The sequence below is a fragment of the Amphiprion ocellaris genome, chromosome 19 (genome assembly GCF_022539595.1).
Source record: "Amphiprion ocellaris isolate individual 3 ecotype Okinawa chromosome 19, ASM2253959v1, whole genome shotgun sequence".
NCBI classification, from domain to species: domain Eukaryota; kingdom Metazoa; phylum Chordata; class Actinopteri; family Pomacentridae; genus Amphiprion; species Amphiprion ocellaris.
This window is the reverse complement of record NC_072784.1, coordinates 11,770,540-11,791,038: the sequence shown is the minus strand read 5'-3', so window position 1 is coordinate 11,791,038 and position 20,499 is coordinate 11,770,540. Positions and strand designations below refer to the sequence as shown.

General features: G+C 38.1%; 1 protein-coding gene across 1 annotated transcript in view; it reads right to left on the bottom strand.

Moving 5' to 3' along the window:
* The window catches only part of aclya (ATP citrate lyase a), a 35,343-nt gene extending 15,834 nt beyond the window's left edge, over positions 1 to 19,509 (bottom strand). Inside the window, 8 exon segments of the mRNA XM_055005181.1 lie at positions 130 to 248; positions 2,532 to 2,662; positions 3,043 to 3,122; positions 6,444 to 6,634; positions 6,729 to 6,791; positions 9,002 to 9,124; positions 13,741 to 13,921; positions 19,354 to 19,509. Of these exon segments, the coding sequence (XP_054861156.1) occupies positions 130 to 248; positions 2,532 to 2,662; positions 3,043 to 3,122; positions 6,444 to 6,634; positions 6,729 to 6,791; positions 9,002 to 9,124; positions 13,741 to 13,921; positions 19,354 to 19,469 (1,004 nt within the window). The 5' untranslated portion in view covers positions 19,470 to 19,509.
* Between the last annotated feature and the right edge of the window lie 990 nt (positions 19,510 to 20,499).

Below are 20,499 nucleotides of genomic sequence, written 5' to 3'. Positions count from 1 at the left end.
ACAAACGATTTCTGAGTTCTCTCTCCTTCTTCATGGTTGTTCTGTTTCCACAGAGGTGCAGGACTTTATACTGCAGTGAAAAATGAACCCACAGTGAGTAACCATCTGACAGGATAATTCAGTTTGTACCTATAAACCACTGAGGCTCCTCCTCCGGCCACCATGGTCCAGATTCGGCCTCGAGGGTTGAGCAGCGTCAGTTTGAGACTCGCTCCGCTCTTGGCATCGAGGTCAGCGATGTAGGCCTCCTGAGAAGCAGAAGGAAAAGGTCAGAAAGGGGTTAAAAAAAGCAGCTAAATCAAAGCTTGGAGGGCCTGATTGCTGCCTCAATCAGAGCAGGACGTCTACAAGCAGCTCTCCATGAGGCTGCGGCTCATGTTTTCTGCTGTTAAAGGGTCATTAATTAGAAATAGTGAGTGGATGTGAAACACGTCAGCGGTTGTTTGTGACAGTCAGGACACAGCTGGTGGCTCCGAGTGAAAAAAAACCTCCCAATCAAAGCTTCCCGCTGTCCCTTGACTCCCAGCATCCAATTAGAGCGAACCGTCTGCTGCACAGACAGTCGGTCGTAAAAACAAGCTCCCACATGATGCATCTGATAAACAAAAAACATCCTGTAGACAAAACACCTCCACAGACTCATTTCTTTGTTTTTATCTGCACTACAGTTAATATTTATCTCTGATAAGGTGCTATTTAGAGTATGCTGTTCAACTGTAAAGTAGATTTGATTAATTGAATCCATTAATATCCTCTTCTGCAAATATATTAGCAAATCAAAACAAACTTCTTCACATAGAACATTTAAAAACAACCAGAGCTGAGCAAAAGTACTGCACATGTTAACAAAAATGAGCGCAAAAAAACCCAGCCACTTTCTAAAAGAGAGTAAAATTGTCTAAGATATTAAAGCACGGCAAAAATAAGTTTAAAATAAAATAAATGTCTATATATGAAAAGAACTTTTATCATCATATCATTAGGATTTCTTAAAGGACATTAATATTCCTTCATCCTCCAGAGATTTAATTTCATATAAATGCATATCTGGCATAATAAGGGCATTAAATGTGTTCAGGATCTCTTTGAAGAGGGCAAGTTTGCCTTGTTTTTGCAATTATCACAAATGATTGTTTTGCCAAAAGCGCTTCTGTAGATACCTGCAGGATAGACACCACATCCAGAAATCCTTCAGTTCCTTCCTAGACCTACCAAATGATGACGGTATAGACAACATCCTCTCACTCTCCCCAGTCAGCAGAAATTTAACATCAACTTTATAAGTTGATTTACAACATTTCTCTGCTCTCACTTGATGGAATTAGGAGACATCGGGAAGTTGAGTTGGGTGATGAATTAGGTGACGATATATGGAGAACATCTCTGACACTAATTCATAAATCCTCCTCCTAGATAGTGCCCGTCTAACCAATGTGACATTGGCGAACATGTATCCCAACACAGACCCCTCTTGTCCTCACTGTAAAGGCCAACCTGCAGACCATCTTCACATGTTCAGGTCTTGCCTGCAACTCCACACATTCTGGCTCAACATTTTTGATGTATGTACAAAGATTTATGGAATGGTAATTTCACCCAATCCTGTCTGTGCCATATTTGGTGCGCTGCAACAAAATTGCAATAATACCAGCTAGGCCTGTGAGGTCATATCCTTTACGACTTTGATTGCAAGAGGGATTGTTCTGCTCTGCTGGAATCTCCTCTCAGTTTTACAAGGTGGATAAGAGACACTATGTTCTTTCTGAAACTGGAGAAAATTAAACATACAGTCAGGAAAACCAAACAACATTTCACAAAGACCTGGGCACCTTTCTTACAATACTGTCAAGACTTAAGTATACCTCTTACAGACCAGGATCAAGAGGATAATAATGTTGTATTATGTATATTTTACATGAGTCCATGGATATTCTGTCTGCTAAAAACAATAAAAGCTGTTAAATGTGGAAATGGACCAGTGGTGCACATCCATTATCTTGGATGGAAAACTATTAGGAATATAAGAATGCACTATGGAGAAGGTAGAGGAATGTAATTTATTAGTTTTACCACTCAGTAACTCAATGTAGCTGCTTATTTCTAACTTACAGCAGCACATTAGAGCTCTGAAACTTTAAACTTCATTCTGTAAATCTGTGCATTACCACTGATATGTGCAATATTGTCATTTCTAGAATTAGTACTTATAATTTAGTCTATTTTCTATATGCACATTTTGAAGTCATCACATTAGAAAAAGTTCATACAAACTGCAACGAAAACGTCCCTAATTTTGCTAATTTTTACTCTTGTTTGAGGTGATTTTTGACGGAAAAAAAAGGTTTTAATAAGAGATGGAAACACCTTTTTTGAATAAGTTTTGACTTCTTTTGCATCTTGATAGCATGAAAAGTGGCACAAACCAGCTGATATGAAAGAATAATTCTGATTCCAGTCAGCGTTTTTCCTCTACTACACACCAGTGCCGACTGTTTGCTGCTGACCAACTGAAATGTGAAGCAGCTCCTCACCTCTGGATAAGCCTCCCTGCCGAAGGGCGGTGGAAACTCCACGTCGCCCCACTTAGCCTTGCAGATGTAGTCGGCGGTCGCGTCAATCTTCGCGGCCATGTCCAGAACGTAAACGCCATCTTTTGTGACCACTGAAGAAGAGGAAGAAGAAGAAGAAGAAGCATGCTGATTTCATGATGACCTCCAACCTCCCTGCAGGAGGAGGAAGGTGGAGGCCGGACATCAAAGCAGCGACTAGAACATCTGCCGGAGGCCATGAATCAGCTCCCAATTACTTCATTAGCAACACAGGCTGCTTCATCAAACAGCCACATCATGCATTATTTAACTTCCCTCGGTGTGAAAAAATGCGGCTGATTTTCCATAATACATCAGTGTTTTCCTCTCCAATTTCCCTTTGATGTCTAATTTAATAACCTCATAATATGTTAATGAACTGGAACAAAGCACAGAAGCCATCAGGAGAGGGTTTTACAGATGTTATTGTGGATTTAAGGAAATTAAAACCCACCCAGAGGATTGATCTCCAGGTAAGTGAAGAAAAGGTCTTCGTACAGGTTGAAGAGTCCGACGATGAAGCTGGACAGAATCCTGCAGAGAGACAGACAACATCCGACATGTGAAAATCAGATTTTTGGATTTGTTTCAACAGTGCCAAGGAAATAGCGGTTTTTCTCCGAGAGTCTTTTTCTGATTTTTTGAAATGTTAAAAGGCACCTTTAAAACCAAGAAAATGGAGGAGAAAGTTCTTCTATAACTTGAAATATACATAAAACGTGGATGCAACCTCTGGATTTAAATGTTAAAGCTGCATTCTTTCATGCAACCAGCAGGGGGTGACTGAAGTCAGACTGTATAGAAAACAATGAGAAATTGAGTCAACCTCTGATATGATTTGCTAGCTCAGTAAACATGTTTCTAATGTGTTTTTGGTTTCCTTATCTACTTTCAAGTCTCCTTCAATACAGCATGATGTTAATTTAGTAAATTATGGTCCAACTTAGAGGAAAATAAAAGATAAATGAGGGTCAGCCATTTAAATCCTCCACTCGGTTGTCATATCCTGTTGCAAAAAAACAAAGTGGAGGGAGCTTACATGATAAATTCAAGGCTCGGAAACAAGCCTACAGTCTAATTGGTTAATGAGAAAGGTAAAGGTGGCTACGTACACCTTTTCTATATGTCCGTCTATCTCCAGCAGAAATGATCACAACAACGCACAGAGTGGTGATAAGTTGTCAATATTAACTTGAAAGTGCCAAACATTTTTGAAATCAGCTTCTTAAATACACATATTGTTCTTAAACTTCTGACATTTTATTAACAAAATAACAGATTATATGAGAAAATTTATCAATAGTTGTAGATTAAAATCACAAATCAGTGTAATATGGAGAAAGACTGAAATGTCAACTGGAAACTAAATACATTATTATTTTTATATTTTTAAAATAATGTGTTCTATTGTTTTATTCTTATAATGTACTTTTGTTAATAGTTTCTCTTTTGTTGCTCCACTTACCTTAATTCTTTATTTTTACTGTACCTGTATTGTATCCGTGTAAACAGCAATAAAGTCTATTCTGTTCTATTGTATTTGCATATTTTTATATTAGTTTTGTTCCTCCTCTTTGACCGACAGCAACATTCTAATCAGCTTATATGACAGAAGATAGCAAATATGCAGTTTAATGTGTTCAATGCAACAGAATTGACCTATAACCATCTTACTTTACACATAATTTGAAAGCTGCATCACAAACTGCAGGTGACATTGGATTATTTTTAAAGCAGAGCTGGACAGGAAACAGTCCACCTGTAAATTAGCTGCAGAGTCTTCGCTGTAGGAGAAGGAAAAAATCTAATTTGCCTCCGTCACATGTCAAAACAGAAGCACAAAGAGCTGCTGCAGGCTTTTGTTTTCCTGCCTGTCAGATATGCTGGCAGCTCAGAGCCTTTTGCGGCCCATCGGGGGGCAAAACGGTGACCAGAAAAACCCTCGAGTGACTCAGCTTCACGTCTGAGTGTTTTGTTTTGAACCGCGGGGGTTGAGGAGGTGAGCTGTGAATTCTGAGGCGGCTTCTTCAATGTCAGCCCAGACAGCGAGTCCGGTCAGAATGTGCCGTCAGTGCTGGAGACGGACAGAAAGGAGCCGCTGGTTCAGTCCCATCAAAATAAAAGGACGTGATCTGAATGCAGGGGGGTGGAGGCCGATCGAAGGAGGAGGAGGTTTGTCATTTGTCTAATGGAAACTTTCCTCCCCCCTTCTGCTGCTCCCCCAACGTTCACTGCCAACACGGAATGGTTCTCCACTTTAATTACATAATGGAACAGTTCTTAGTCTGTTCTAGCTGTTTAGTGAGGAACAGGTTGTAATAAAATATATTCATGCATCAATGTCACAAATTTACTGTTGGTTTGAAAAGGCTGCTTAAAGAATCTCCAGCTAAAAATAAGTATAATGCTACTGCAGCACTGTGTTCCAGTTAGCATCTATATTTTCCTTAAATGGAACCTTACTTAGGGGAAGGTTCTTCACATATTTTATGTAGTTCTTGAATGTGATGAGTTATTTGTTTGGTGATAGGTGATTCCATAAAATTAAAAGTTTATTATCTGTGAATCATTTAGTCAATGAAACATCAGAAGAAGTAACATGTTGCTCTGTTGGATCAATAACCCAAAACATTAAATGTGTTCTAATGAAAGAGACCCAGAAATGCTGCATATTCTGAATATTTGATGTTTTTGCTTAAAAAATACCTTATACCCGCTGTCTAAACAGAAGCAGGTGGGTCCACAAAGAACTGTCTCCAAAATTGTTCCTTAAAGAATGCATTTTTGCTAAAGTTCTTGGTAAAACCAGTAGAGGTGCCTGAAGGAACCATTTTTTGATGGATTTTTTTTGCACCTTTTTGGGGTTCTTCAAACAACCTCTTGCTACAAGGTTCTTTGTGGAACTAAAAGCGGTTTTTCTATGGCATCACTGTGAAAAACCATGATCGGTTCTAGTTAGCACCCGTTTTCCTGAATGTACTTCCACACAATAATGGTTCTTACATGGCTTTTCTGAATTCTCTCTGGTTCCTCAAAGCGCCATCATCAGTTAAAGAACCTCTCTATTTAGAGAAAGGTTCTTTACATGTTTTATGTGGTTCTTTAAAGTACTGAGTTACTTGGTTTGATGGCTGGTGATACCATAAAACTAGAGCTGGAACTAATGAATATTTTTATTATCAATGAATTATTTGGTTGATAAAATATCGGAGAACAAAAAGTAACGAGAATCCCAAGTTAGCATCTGGCAATATATTGTTCTGTCTGACCAAGAACCCAGAATATCAAATGTGTTCTAATGAAAGGGACCCAGAAATGCTACAAATTCTGAATATTTGACATTTTTTGCAAAAAAAAATCATTGAAACAATTATCAAGTTCTGTTATAAAAACAGAGCCAGGAGGGTCCACAAAGAATTATCTTGAAAATGGTTCCTTAAAGAACCTATTTTTGCTAAATTTCATCATTAGAAACCATTTTTTGATGGTTTACTGAGGCACCTTTAGGGGCTCTTTAAAAAAGCCTCTTGATAAAGGTTCTTTGTGAAACTAAAAATGGTTCTTCTATGGCATAACTGCATTCCAGTTAGCACCTGGAAAAAGACTGTCTTTTTGAAATGTGCTACTTGGACTCTGAGTAAACAAAAATAAGTAAACAAGTCGGAGTGTGCATTAGTCTAAATTTGGACACCAAGATTTTCATTTTCTTACTACAAATAAAATGGACATCAGCTCCAAATATCAGTTATTGATCACACTGATTACTGATCATCAATATCAGCCTGGAAAAACACATCAGATATCTCCAGTTTATGATATGATGCAACCCATAGTGAATGCTCTCCTGTAACTTACGCCTTCTTGTCATTGGAGACGCTGGTCAGCAGGTTCTTCTTCACCAGATCTTCGCTGATCTTCTCGTCCACTCCGATCAGCAGCTTCTGAGCCTTAGCGTCCACGTCTCCAACATCCACCCCGCCTTCATGGTGAAACAGGACGTGGTCGCCTTCCCGAGTGGCGTAGACGCAAACGTAGAACTCCTCCTCCTGCGAAATGTACGAGTAAAATGACAAACAAGTCCAAAAATAAATGTCTCTGGGGATAAAGGAACTGAAATGTAAATGGTTTAAAGTAGTTTACCTGTTTATGAGGCACGAACGGCTCAATGAGGAAGTTCTTGAGAATCCCTTTGGCTTTTCCTACCTGTGAATCATCGACAAAGCACTTTTATTATGTAGAGTAGACAAATAAAACACAGCAAAAAGCTAAATGAACATCCTGGTGCAAGTTGCATGAGTTAAAAAAAGAAATATATATCAGGTCTGCAATTAATTTCCATATTTTCTGTGCTGTTGAGAGGGTGAAGAAGCAAATAAAGGAATAAATGCTAAATTGAAGCATCACACTGACATTTAAAGGAAAGAGAAATGAGCTGCTGTCGTGTAGATCTGCCGGCCAGCCACAGCTCATTTGGTTGAAGCTGTCATTCCTCCACAGTTAAAGGCCAGCTGAGAGCAGCCAGCCGAGGAGGAAAGAAAAAATGTCCATTCTGGAGAGTGCAAGAAAAAGAAAAAAGCTGAGGTAGAAAAAATAGAACGGTTATCTGATTGAAAATCCCTCAAGAGACCTCGGCCCATTTCAGACAAATGAAGTGACTCTCAGAGAAAAAAAAACAGATAATGCTCCCAATCCCATTTACATGTGAATGCTTTGATTTAATTACATTAAGACACAAAATATGAATTGGTTGAAGTGAAGCATAAAGTGAACAAACTGAAGAACAGATCAGGTTTCAGGATAAGAAGCTATTTTAGTGGATGGCTTCCTCTAAACAGTTCTGATCTGATGATAAGCCGCTAAAACACAAGAGGCAGAAGCAGATTATCGGTCAGACAAGACTTAATATAAGATGCAATATAGTGTACAAGAGAAGTGAGGACACCCCCGTGCATCATCAATTAAATGTGAAATGATTCCAAATTAAATCATTTCTTCACAATTGTATTATTTCTACGTTGAACAGTCAAGCATTTCCTCTTATGAACAATCAAAAACAAATACTATAATACAAGACAATATTGAAAATAAAGGCCCCAAAGCAGAAACGGCATCCAACAATGGATCCATCGGCTGTCCCTATCTGCACATCTTCATTATGGCTCCACATGGGGAAAAAAATGAACAGAAACACTGAAAAATCTGACTGTGAGATTTCACAAATATGGAAAGGGATCTAGGAAGATCAACTAAAAATCAGTGAAGAACAGTTTAGTAGCACTAATCAGGGCTTCAGTGGTTGTTCTCATAAAATGACTCCACAGACGCATAACAATCTAGCTTTAAAAACAGCTCAGTCAGACTTATCTATGGAAATTTGAGTTTTAGTGACACTTCAGAACATCAGCCTCTATAGACAGAGAACAAGAAAACCACATCTGCTTCCAGTCCAGTGCAAAACTGCAAGATTAAAATCTGCTAAAGACCATGAAAAGAAGCCTGATGAATGTGGGGAGCACATTCTTTCATTCTTCTTCAGAGATAAATTTGCTAAGTTCGGATGGAGTCCAGTTTGTTTGGTGTGAACCAGACCAGGACTGCCACAGTGAATGCATAGTCCTGACAGTGAAGCAGGGACGTGGGAGTGTGATGATATGGGGCTAAAAGATTTATCGTGAGTTAATAACAAACACTGGCTGACAAGATGACTCACTCCGAGTCTGCAGAATACTCCAAAATATAGACAAAATCAAGAGTTTCTAGAGGAAAAATACATTGCGCTGCAACGGTGGGGTCTGTATTTATGATACAGCAAATCTAAACTGTTAGTTTTTGATTTTACATCAGAGCAAATACCTACTGTGTAAATAAATAATGTGTGTTTCCCCACAATAAAGTGATTAGTCTACTAAATGATGCTCCTCTGTAGAAGATGATAAAAATGACACAACCCGACAAGATGAAACACTGACTGTCCACAGCGCACCAGCGGCTGCATTTATTCTTATTTACGGCTAGTCGCTGCTGCTGACAGTTTCATCTAATCTGCTCGGAGATACGTCTCTATGCTGCAGCCAGACTGAGCTTCACGAACCGACGCTCCATAACTCGCCTCCTGGTTTATGAGGCCGAGCGGCGTCTCATTGCTACATCGATGGATCTTCCCTGATTGTTTGTTCACCGCCTCAGCTGACGGAGCTGATTTACGACCAACAGAACGACACTGAAGTCAGCAGCAAATGGAGGCAGCAGTTTAGGCACGAAAACAAACCACATGCATCAGAGGGAAATGAAGGAGGGTGAAGGAAAGGCTAAGAAGAGGAGGGTCTGAGTGGATGGTATTGATCGGAGGAGAGTCTTTTCCAACAGAGGGGTGGGTGGAGGTTAAACGGCTGCAGAGAGGACGGATGACGTACCGTCGTCTCCTTCATGAGTCGAGGCTTCAGCCACTCCTGGACGCCGTTCAGGTCCAGGTTGACGCCGACCAAACCCAGCTTCCCTCGTCTCTTTATCAGCTGGTCCGGTTTTACCACCAGCCTCTGCAGGAGGAAACAGTCTGGATGTTAGCAACAGACGTCCTTACTTCACATTTATCTAAGCAGAAAGGCTACAGTGTGCTGAGGGATGCACAATATTGGAATTTTGGCATCATTTTCCAACACATTTAGCCAAATTTCTTACACTGATCCATGCACGTGTAATTTCAGACGGCGGTTTTCATCCACTGTCTCAGTTTTTGTTTGTCTTTTTGTTATTTGGAACCCAAAAGTAAGTTCTGAAGGATATTTTTGGCTAATTATGAGACTTTCATGTTTTCAGATTGTTCAATTCTTTGCATTTTTACCATAAATATTACCTGAGAAGCCATTTTAAGGGTTAAAAATCCACCTCCAACAGACATGTAATTTGGTGAGGACACAGACAGAATAGTTTCCAGCAGATCTAAATGACTGAATGGATCCAGCAGAGGCCGGATTGCTAATTACTGGCCCCTGAAAATGGAAAAAAGTGCAATGTTTTCATATTGTAACTTTGTTTCCTATTAATAATACACTCTTTGGTTGACATTTTACTAATTTTTGAGCCTCTAGCATCAGTAGAGTTTGTATCACAAGCCAAGTTTTCAGTGATTTGCTATTCTGAATTTTGTATTTTCACCCTCAAAAACTACACTTGACACCATTTTAAGAGTTCAGAATCACAAGAAACAAAACTCCCGCAGTCATTAAATGTGGTGAGGACACAGACAGAATAGTTTCCAGCACATCTAAATGACTGAATGACTCCAGCAGTTAAAAACATGGTTAGTTTTTAATTATTGGCCTTTGAAAATGGGGGAAAAAAGTGCAGAATTTTCAATCCAGGGTGGTATTGTGTCTCCAAAAAGTTCCTATAAGTGTCTATATATGGATGGATCCATATTTCCTACTAAAAATACAGTCTTTGGTTGACATTTCACCAACTTTTGAGGCCTTCAGCATTAGAGGACTTTATACTTCAAGCCAAGGTTCCAGTTTATTTGCCATTTTGACAAGTCAAAATGGTGATATGGACCAAACTGTTCTGGAAACCATTCTGTCTGTATCCTCACAAAATTTCATGGCTGTGGGAGTTTTATATCTGGAGATACTAAACCCCTAAAATGGGTTCCCAATTAGTTTTGATGGTCAAAAGACAAAAATTCCCAACTGTTTCCAAAACGATTCTTCAAGGCAAAATAAGAATCACCTGAAGGCAACATCAAAGCATCATGTGAATTTATCTAAGATGACAACATATAGACATTTATGCACACCATTTTTTTTTGACCTACGAATATGTCCACAACGCAGTTTTGTTAAAATATCTAAACACTGGAACCTTGTCTTGCCAAATTTTCCACACATCAAATTCTACTGATGTTAGTCTCAAACGTTGGCGAAATGACGACGAAAGGCTGTACTTTCAACAGGAAACATGTTGAACAACTTTGATTTTTAATGTGTTTTCATGCTTGTCTCCTATCTGCTGTGTGTAAACACTGCCTGCAGTTCAGCCAAAAAGTCTCACATTTTTTGTGGCATGATGGTTGGTTGCAGCCGAGCCACTAATATCTTCATTGTTTAAAAAAATTTATCTAATTAATTACAGGCTTTGCAATTAATCGCAATAATTGCAGTTTTGTCAAATAGCAATATTTGAAAATAAGTGAAGTTTTTCATTTCAAATAAAATTGCGGCTGACAGTTGAATCAATGAATAGACAGATACGTGTTTATAATTTAAAATTTATTTTAAAAAAGGAAAATGGGACATATAGAAAAAAGTGATTTTGATGACTTAAAGCCTGAATTTAGTTGTTTTTTCCACTGTATGGCACATAAAATCAGCATAAGTAGTTCAAGGAGCTTCAGAAAGTTGAAAATCCAGAGATTCATTCTGTTTTCATCTTTTCTGGGTCTGATAAATGGTGTAATTTTGATGGTTCTTTTTAAAGAAATATCAATTTTTATTTATGTAATTTTTTATAAACAAAAAGTTTATAATGAAGTTATTAAAAGAGATATTTTTGTTGTTTAGGTTATTCCTCCTCCAAGGAGGCAGAGCCTCGATGGAGTAAAAACTTAAACCACAAAAATGTTTCATTTCTATTTATCAGCATTTTTCATCTGTCTGCTACATTCACAGATTACTGCAAATCTAAGTGCAATTATAGCGATTTTATTCAACATTTTAAGACTTTCTGTAAACTCAAGCACTGTCTAGAAAAGTGGTCTATTATGGGATGGCTACACCGTTAGCCGTTAGCATGACTTGTAGCTAACGTTAGCTCTGGTGCTAACAGCAACATGTTTTCCATTGAGGTGATACCGTCGGCTTGAAGTGACGCAGTGATCAGAAAACTCTTTGTTGTACAATTTGCACACAACCAGGCTTTTATCCAAGCTGCCATCAGGAAGATTTTTAAAAGAAAACCTTCTGCTCAGTCTCGTCTTCCTTCACTGTTCACCAGTGCCTGACTTCACTCAGTGCTTCCTGTGCTTCTTCTTCATGGCTACAAACAGACTTTAGGTTCATTACCGCCACCTACTGGGCTGGAGTGTTCATCAGAGTTACTGGTGTGCCAGAAATGAGGGAACTGAGGAGGGTGCAATTAATTGCGTTATTATTTTCGCTGTAATTACTTAATTGAAATTAACACGTTAAAGTCCCAGCCCTAGTTTTTTTACAGAATCCTGTTTGCGCAAATGGTCTATTTTTGACATTATTTTTAAGTGTAGAACCAAGCAGAACAATTTTAAACATTCAGATAGGACGATGAGTCACAGATGAGCAGTTCAAGGACAGTTTGACGGTTAAAAATCCACCAATTATTTCTCTTTTTACAGTTTCTGGCTTTCATACTTGGTGCAATATCGGCATTTTCCTTTGGCAGGTTTTGGGGTTCAGAGGGTTTAACTAGAATCTTTCGTCTCCATATGACGTGGAATCACCTCCAACCCCCCACCGTCCGATAAAGAGGATGACTTATGACGGAGGAGCCATTACTATCTGGGAGCTCGCCAGAGGAAGAGAGGGTTGAGGGTGAAAGTTAATGCAATTTGCTAATCAATTCTGCAGCGGTGCACATCTCCGTGGATCTGCCCTCCGCATCCTTCTCCAGATAAAACCTCCCGACTGGCAGAATGACGTTTCATCTGATTAAATTAGCTTCTGTTGCATCCATCTGCAGCTGCTCTGCTATGAGGAGCAGTAAGAGGATGGAAAGGTAAAGAATCAGGAGCCTGCAGATGTTGTTTTCTTATCTGCTTTTACTTTGCTTCATTCCCACTAAGAATAGAACTGATGGATCTCTGCAACGTCGGCTAACCGTCGCCAAGAGACCAGTCAGCTGCCAGCTAAGTAATTGTCTCTATAAAGACCAGATCAGCTTCCATAAGCGTAAGCAAAGGCAGCGCTTCTTTAAATTACTGATACAACAAACTGACTGCTCTGACTGAATTTTTAATACTTAAAAAGCCCAAAATACATTTATGTGGCCATTTGAAAAAGAAGCTATTAAAAAGCTGGGACCTGGTAATATTTGGTATTTTTGATTGTAAATGCTCTAATTTTAGTTTATTTTTAAGCAAAACTGTCATCTGCAACAATTATTTTGACAGTTGATTCATCACTCTGTAATTTTTCAAGCAAAAGTACTAAACATTCTCAATATCCAGTCTTTTGTGAAACTGCAGAGGGCATTTTTACAAGATTTTGTGTCCATTAGATATATTCTGATTTAACTTCAGTTCAAAAACTTGTTGTCAAATTAAATATAAATGTCCTACAATAACTATTTTCATCATCGATTATTCACTTTCGCAAATTTTCCCATGTAAAACACCAAACTGCCAAAATGCCAAAATGCCTTTTGATTTCTTTCTTTTGTTTCATGACAGTCTCAACAAATAAATATAGGTTTTTAACTGATAGTCTGACAAAATAAAGTTATTTGTTGAGCTTTTAGGAGCTGTTAAGGGCATTTTTTAAGAAAAATTCCTGTCCAGTAGATCTGTTCTGCTGTAACTTCAGCTCACAAACAGTTTAATTCCTCCTAATGTTTAAGTAAATGTCCCATTTAAAGGTAAAATTATTACCAGCAACAAGTATTTTGATGATATACTATTCATTTTCACTAATTTTCCTTAGTAAAAATACCAAATGTTACCAGGTTCCAGGGTTTCAGTTGCTAATCTTTAGTCACGAAAAATGTATTCAGGTTCTGTACTGTTTTTGAAACATTTTTCAAAGACTTTTGCCTTTTTTAGATAAAAAAATATGAACCTTTCAAATAGGAAATAACCAGCAGATTAATCAATAATGAAAATAATCTTGGCTGCAGCATTTGTTAGATTTCTGCAGGATTTTTGATGCAACACTCGACCAGTTTGGACTAAGAAGTGCAGCGATAACAGAGCATTGCAGGTAGAAATCCTATCAGGGAAGAGAGTTTTGAGAGAAAGTTTTGAACTGAGCCACAGTTTTGTTTTTATTTTTTTTTAAAAAGGTGAATTTTCACACTGCAACAGATCACGATGGAGGCTGCAAAACTCTCAAAACTCTCAAAAGCCCTCTACCAAGCTGCAGTTTAAACAACATTTTTACTTCTTTCCAGGTGGGTTTTTCTGTCTCACCTCAGTCAGCAGCCATGGATGCTCCTGAGCCAGTCGGGTGAAGTCGGTCTCAGGCGTCACGTTGGCGTAACGGAACCGATTCTGGACTGCCGCCGACGTGCAGATGTGCTTGTAGAGGAACTCCTTCCCCGTCTGCTCGGAGATGGCTTTGGCCGACATGACTGCTAAAAGCTGGACTGACCTGAAAATAATGAACAATCAGAACAGCTGTCACAACAGCCAAGAAACAAGGGAACTGAAAGACAGCTTGGGATTTGTATGTAACAGGGCTGATGTTCAACAAATATCTGATGCTGCAGATTCAGGCCTCCAATCCTTTTGCACAGTCACATCTCTTTTTTGTCTCCTGCTCAAAGCACCACAGTGAAGCCAGTGACGCTAAATCTAATGTGATCAGTCTGGGTTTGTTTGATCTCTACACTAATGAGGTCACAAAGACTAGTAGAAAACAGAACACTCGTATGCAAAATCACTGAAATGTTGAATGATCTTAATATTTCCATCAATGCTAAGTTGAACAGGAGAACATTTCCTCTTATGAACAATCAAAAACAAATACTTTAGAAACACTAGACTGAAAATTCAGGCCCCAAAGAGGAAAACTCAAAAAAAGTGAATCCACTTGTAAATTCCAACCAGCCTTACTCCATGAACATGGTTCTAAAACGAGCTGTGAACAGCAAACGCTTCCCACTTTTTTCCCTATGAATTGCGTCTATCTGCATGTCTTCAACATGGTTCCACATGGAAAATAATCTGAGACTTCACAAAAATACAAAATGGTACAGGAGCATCAATTAAAAATCAATGGAAACAGTTGCAGCAGTAATTAGCGCCACTAATCAGGGCTGCAGTGGTCGTCCTACTGAAATAACGCTACAGACACAGCACTACTTTCACAATCTACACCATATGTTTTCAATTTTGGACCTATGAGTGTGTCTATCTGCATGTCTGCATCACGGCTCCACATGGAAAAGAACTGTCAGAAAAACCTGATTGTGAGACTTCACGAAGATGAATAAAGTTCTAGGAAGATTAACTAAAAATCAGTGAAACAGCTGCAGCAGTAATCAGGAGTTATAGAAGGAGCAATAGTACCACTAATCAGAGCTGCAGTGGTCGTCCTCTTGAAATGCTGCCACAGATGGAGAACTACTTTCACAGTCTAGCTGTGAAACATAGATGGCAGCTGATTCACACTTAAACAGGGGTTACCAATGGAAATCAGAGTTCTTGTTAAGCTCAGACACAGCAAATATCAGCCTCTATGCGTGGCATCAGAGAAATTTTTATTTTTTTTTGCTCTTGAGTACAAAACTGCAAGATGAAACTTTGCTGAAGAACATGAAAAAAGCCTCATGAATACTGGGAAAACATTCTTTCTCAGAAGATGAATTTGTTGGGCTCAGATACCACAGTGAATGCATCGTTCTGACAGTGAAGCACGGAGGTGGGAGTGTGATGATGTGGGGCTGAATTAGTGCAAATAATGTTGGTTAGGTGATACTTAAAGATGCACCATGAATTTCTGTGGATTAAATCAAAATCCTGTCCGACAAGATGACTTGCAGTCTGCAGAAACTGGAAGAAGAGGAATATTGATCAGGACTACCACAGTGAATGCATAGTCCTGACAGTGAAACACGGAGGTGGGAGTGTGATGATGTGGGGCTGAATTAGTGCAAATAATGTTGGTTAGGTGATACTTAAAGATGCACCATGAATTTCTGTGGATTAAATCAAAATCCTGTCCGACAAGATGACTTGCAGTCTGCAGAAACTGGAAGAAGAGGAATATTGACCAGGACTACCTCAGTGAATGCATAGTCCTGACAGTGAAACACGGAGGTGGGAGTGTGATGATGTGGGGCTACATGAGTGCAAAATGTGTTGATGACAGAAGAACACTATTGTTTTTGTTCAATTAAGTTCCTACTGCGGGGCCTGATACCTACTGTTCAACTTAAAATTAATACAATTACTGTAAGGTGGCACAACGTAGAAGCATTTGGCATTTAAGTGATATTAACCAGGAGTTTACTCACTTATTTCTGTTGGAAGCTATATTTGCTAATTAAACAACCACATCCTGCTGAAGCTGCAGCAGTTTGTAGACTTTAGCAGCTGGATTGGACCCACAAACCTCCACATCATAATTATCAGCAAAGACTGGCAGCTCAGACACATCTGTGATAAGGAAGGAATTAGTCTTAGAGCCACTTTCTACCACTGTGACGGAAGTAAAGTGAGAAATCCAATAAGCAGCAATAGCCTCCGTTATATTTTACTGCTGGAGGGTGGAGATGCGACCTTTGGAGCTGCAGTCACAATGAGGTCAAACAGGATCGACACTCACAGCTCACAACACGACACCAGGGTTTGCATTTTGGGTAATTTTACAGGTTATTTCTCCCTGTGATGCACCAACACAGCAGATATTATAATATCAGACCAAAGCCGAAGAAAGATAAATTCAATCAACCAAAACTCTGACATAAACAGTCCTAAAAAAATCTTTAGAGGCATTTTCTGTGCAGAGTTCTTCCTGCATCTCCAGATCCAAAACAGTAATTTAATGTGATAAACTAGTTTGATTAATCAGGGTTTTATTTACTCGACACAGCACCAGGGTTTGCATTTTATATTATATGTTATTTCTCCCTTTCATGCACCAATACAGCAGATATTACACAACAGAGTCAAGGTCAAGGAAAAAACTGGTCAAAAACAGTTTATTTGTTGACAAATTAAATATAAATACCCTTCTTCAAGCTAAAGCTGTTACCAGCAACAACTGTTTTGTTAATCTGTTGATCATTCTTCATAAATTTTACAAAGCAAAACACCAAAAATTACCTGATTCAGATTTTTTTATTGCTCGTCTTTACTTAGATGAAATGTATTTAGGTTTTGTACTGTTTTGGGGCTTTTGGAAATTTGTCGAAGACTTTTGCCTTTTCTCTAGATAAAAAAGATAAACCATTCACTGTGCAAATTAAATGTAAGCATCCCATTTAGAGGTAAAACTGTTATCAGCAACTCTTTTGATTATTTATAATCACTTTTGCACATTTCTTTCACGTAAAAATGTCAAATGCTCCACAGTTGGAATTACTTTTCTTTCTCTCATGACATGGGATAAATACATTTAGGTTTTAGTGTTGGTCTGATGAATAAAGGCATTTGTTGTGAAGGGCATCTGCTTTGATTTCACTTCAAATCCTGTCTCCTTTTGAGCAAATTAAATGCAGATATCCTGTTCAGAGCTAAAACTGGTATCAGCAGAAGATGTATTAATCCTTTTTGCTAATTTTCCTGAGTAAAAATACCAAAAATGACCAGATTCCAGCTTTTTAACTGCTCATCTTTAGTCAGATAGAATGAAGTAAGGTTTTGCACTGTTGGTCTGAGCTTTTTTGCCTTTAACAAATAAATATATGAACCATTCAAATAGAAAATAACCAGCAGATCAGTCACTAATGATTATGATCTTAGCTGCAACTTTTCTGTTATATTCCTGCATGATTTTCGATGCAACACTGGACCAGTTAGGAGCATGAAACGCAGCGACAACAAACCATTCCAGGTAGAAATCATATAAGAGACAAAATTTTGATCTAAAACTTACAGGTTATTTTTTAAAAAGCTGACTTTTCTGAATTAAACCATTAGAGGCTTCAAAACACTCTGAATTCCTAAAGTCTTCTTACAGCTTCCACCTTAAATTGATGGTCGGAGATGAGAAATGCGGCTTTAAAATGTGGATTTCTTCTCTAATTAGCAGCTGCTGTTTCGTGTAACCTGCAGAGACCAAGAAGCCGCTCTGTTCTCTGAGCCTTATTAGGCTGAAAGCCCTGAAAAGGTTCCAAAAGTGTCTGGCAGCTGGTTAATAACAGGATTAATGGGGCTGTCATGAAGCCTTATTCTTTTTATTGATCCAAGCAGCAAAACATCCAAAAAAACCTCCATAAATCGTCTGATTTCTGCCTGCAGCCGAACCATCAGAAGGTCAGAAATAACGTTTAAAAGCAGCAGTTGATGGATGAAACATTTCCGCTTATGAATAATCAACAACAGATATTTAGAAAGATTATATTGACAATTCAGGCTACAAAGAAGAAAACTCAACAAAAGTGAATCTACCTGCAAATTCCAACTATTCTAACTTTACGAACATGGCTCTAAAACAAGCTGTGAACAGAAGAAGCTTCCTAATTTTGGACCTATGAGTTGTGTCCATCTGCATGCCTTCATCATGGCTCCACATGGAAAATAACTGCCAGATAAATGTTAAAAACCTGAGACTTCAGGAACAATGAAACACAGCTGTGACAGTGATCAGGAGGTATAGAAGGAGCCATAGTACCACTAATCATGGTTGTCCTCCTAAAAGACAATGGAGAATGCACTGCTTTCAGAGTCTACAGCAGGGGTGTCCAACATGCACAAGACAAATTAAATATAATATGCATACATATAAAATATGTAACTTTTATAACTTTGTTGTCTTGCACAAAGTGGACAGTCAAACTGAATAAAAGCACAAATACATTTAAATACAGGATTTCTATATCATTTCGTATTTTTTTTTTAACTTTATTATTAGCACTACAAATAATAAAGGGCAGATTATGAATCGGCACAATGGAGCAAATCCGTGGCTATACAGTATATGTCTTGAAAGGGTATGAAATTTAAAAGTAAGGACTCCAGGAAGAGCAGCCACAGTTAAACAGTCCAGTGTCTAATGGTGATCTAAATTCAACTTCAAAATAATAATTTGCCACAAATACATTACAGCACTGTAAAGTGTTGCTTATGACCACATCAGGGTTTGAACCACTGACCTTCTGATCACTAGTCCTGAGACTTAACCATTGAACCACTGAGATTATCCATCAGTTATATCAGCAGCAGCCTCCTCAACAGAAGCTGTTAATGAACCCCATCAGTCAAACATAAACTGTCCACTAACAAAGACACGAGGTGTGAACAATGATCTGGTATGTCATGATTCCATGTTACATTCTTCATGAATATGGGTTGCTACAATTCAGCCAGTTATATTGTAAGGTATGTTTCTGTATGGTGTTTCAAATTCCTGCTCCATGTGGCCCCTTTTAACTCTGAGCACCTGCCCCTCCAAAGGTCTCTGAGGTATAGAAGGAGTGATAGTACCACTAATCAGGGCTGCAGTGGTCGCCCTCCTAACCAGACAATGCTCTACCTCCAAAAAACCTCCAGAAACCATCTGATTTCTGCCTGCAGCTGAACTGTCAGAAGGTCAGAAATAATGTCTAGAAGCAGCAGCTGATGGATGAAACATGAATCAAACCAAGCAGACAGGAAGATATTTTAAAAAATTAACCTACTTGTGCAATGAAAGGGAGCAACGTTTCCTTAAACTTGTTTCATTCATTTGCAAACCGGTCAGACAGCAAATCCATTTTCTGGCAAAACTCCAAATCAGCAACTCGTTACTCAAACTTCCCATTAAGCTCAATGCAGCAGCAGTGGATGCTGGTTTGACTGGTTTTATCTCTTAAATCAGTCGCAGACAGAGTTAAAGTGGTTTCTACTAGAAATCAGATAGTAAATGAACATGTTTACCTGTTTAGTGGAGTTCTGTTGGTTCTAGCAGCAGCAGCAGACTGTTCCTGATCACTGTTTCCTCCTCTGTGGATCTGAGCTGCAGCTCTCTCAGCCTTTTTGTCGGAATATCTCATCTGCCGATAGGCTTGGCTGACATTTCCTGAGCTCTGATTGGCTCAGTCCATACCATGCTGTCCTGCTGCCTTCAGGGACTGTGGGAAATACGACGCAGCTTCTTCTTGTATCTACAGAGCCTTTTTCGAATCATAAAGCGACAAAAAGCTGCAAAAAAAAGTCAAGAAAACATCAGATTTTAACATAATTTTGCGGTTAAACAGCAAAACAGTGCTGGGAAATTTAAAAACATATTTAAAAGAAACAAAAGAGTCAGTTTAAAAGAGGTTGAAACACAATGGGAGTTAGTTAAAATAAAAAAAAAACTTGAAAATGGAAGTACTCCAGTAAAACCCGAAAGCCTTTGAGTAAATGTGCTTCAAGAAAGTATTCGCATAATTTTTTAAAACTTTTCTGGAATTATAGCATTTAATATGACAAATAATGCTTATTTTTGCTTGTATAACTGACTAGATCACTAAAAGTAAACATTAATTTAATTTCTTGTGTGCATTTTTCACTTTGTGTCACTAAAAATATGCAGAAGCTCTGAAACAATATTTCATGATATAATAATGATATATATGAGCAAATATGAGAAAATATTGCACTTTTTACTCCACTTAATTGTTTTTGTAGCTTTAAAAATTATGATTTTTTATTAAATCTGATTATTGTTACAGATAAACAATGTAAAATTGATTAAAAAATAGCTCAATCTCAACCAATTTCAACATTTTAATGCTACTAATACACTGAAAGATATGTGATAATTATTAAATCTAATTTAATTTGTATACACTGAATATTTAATTTTTTAAAAACTGGTTTAAGTGCTGTGAATATTTTTTTAGAATTAAATTTATTTAAGTATTTTTTAAAATATTTTTTACACAATTTATTTTATATCTTTGTTGCTTTCTTAACAGTTTTATTTTGAATTTTGACATGAAATGCAGTAAATAGTTCTTATTTTTTACTGATGGAGCTGAAACACTAACTGCAGCTTCAAAAACTAGCATTAGTTCAATTTTTTAGGCACATTTTTCC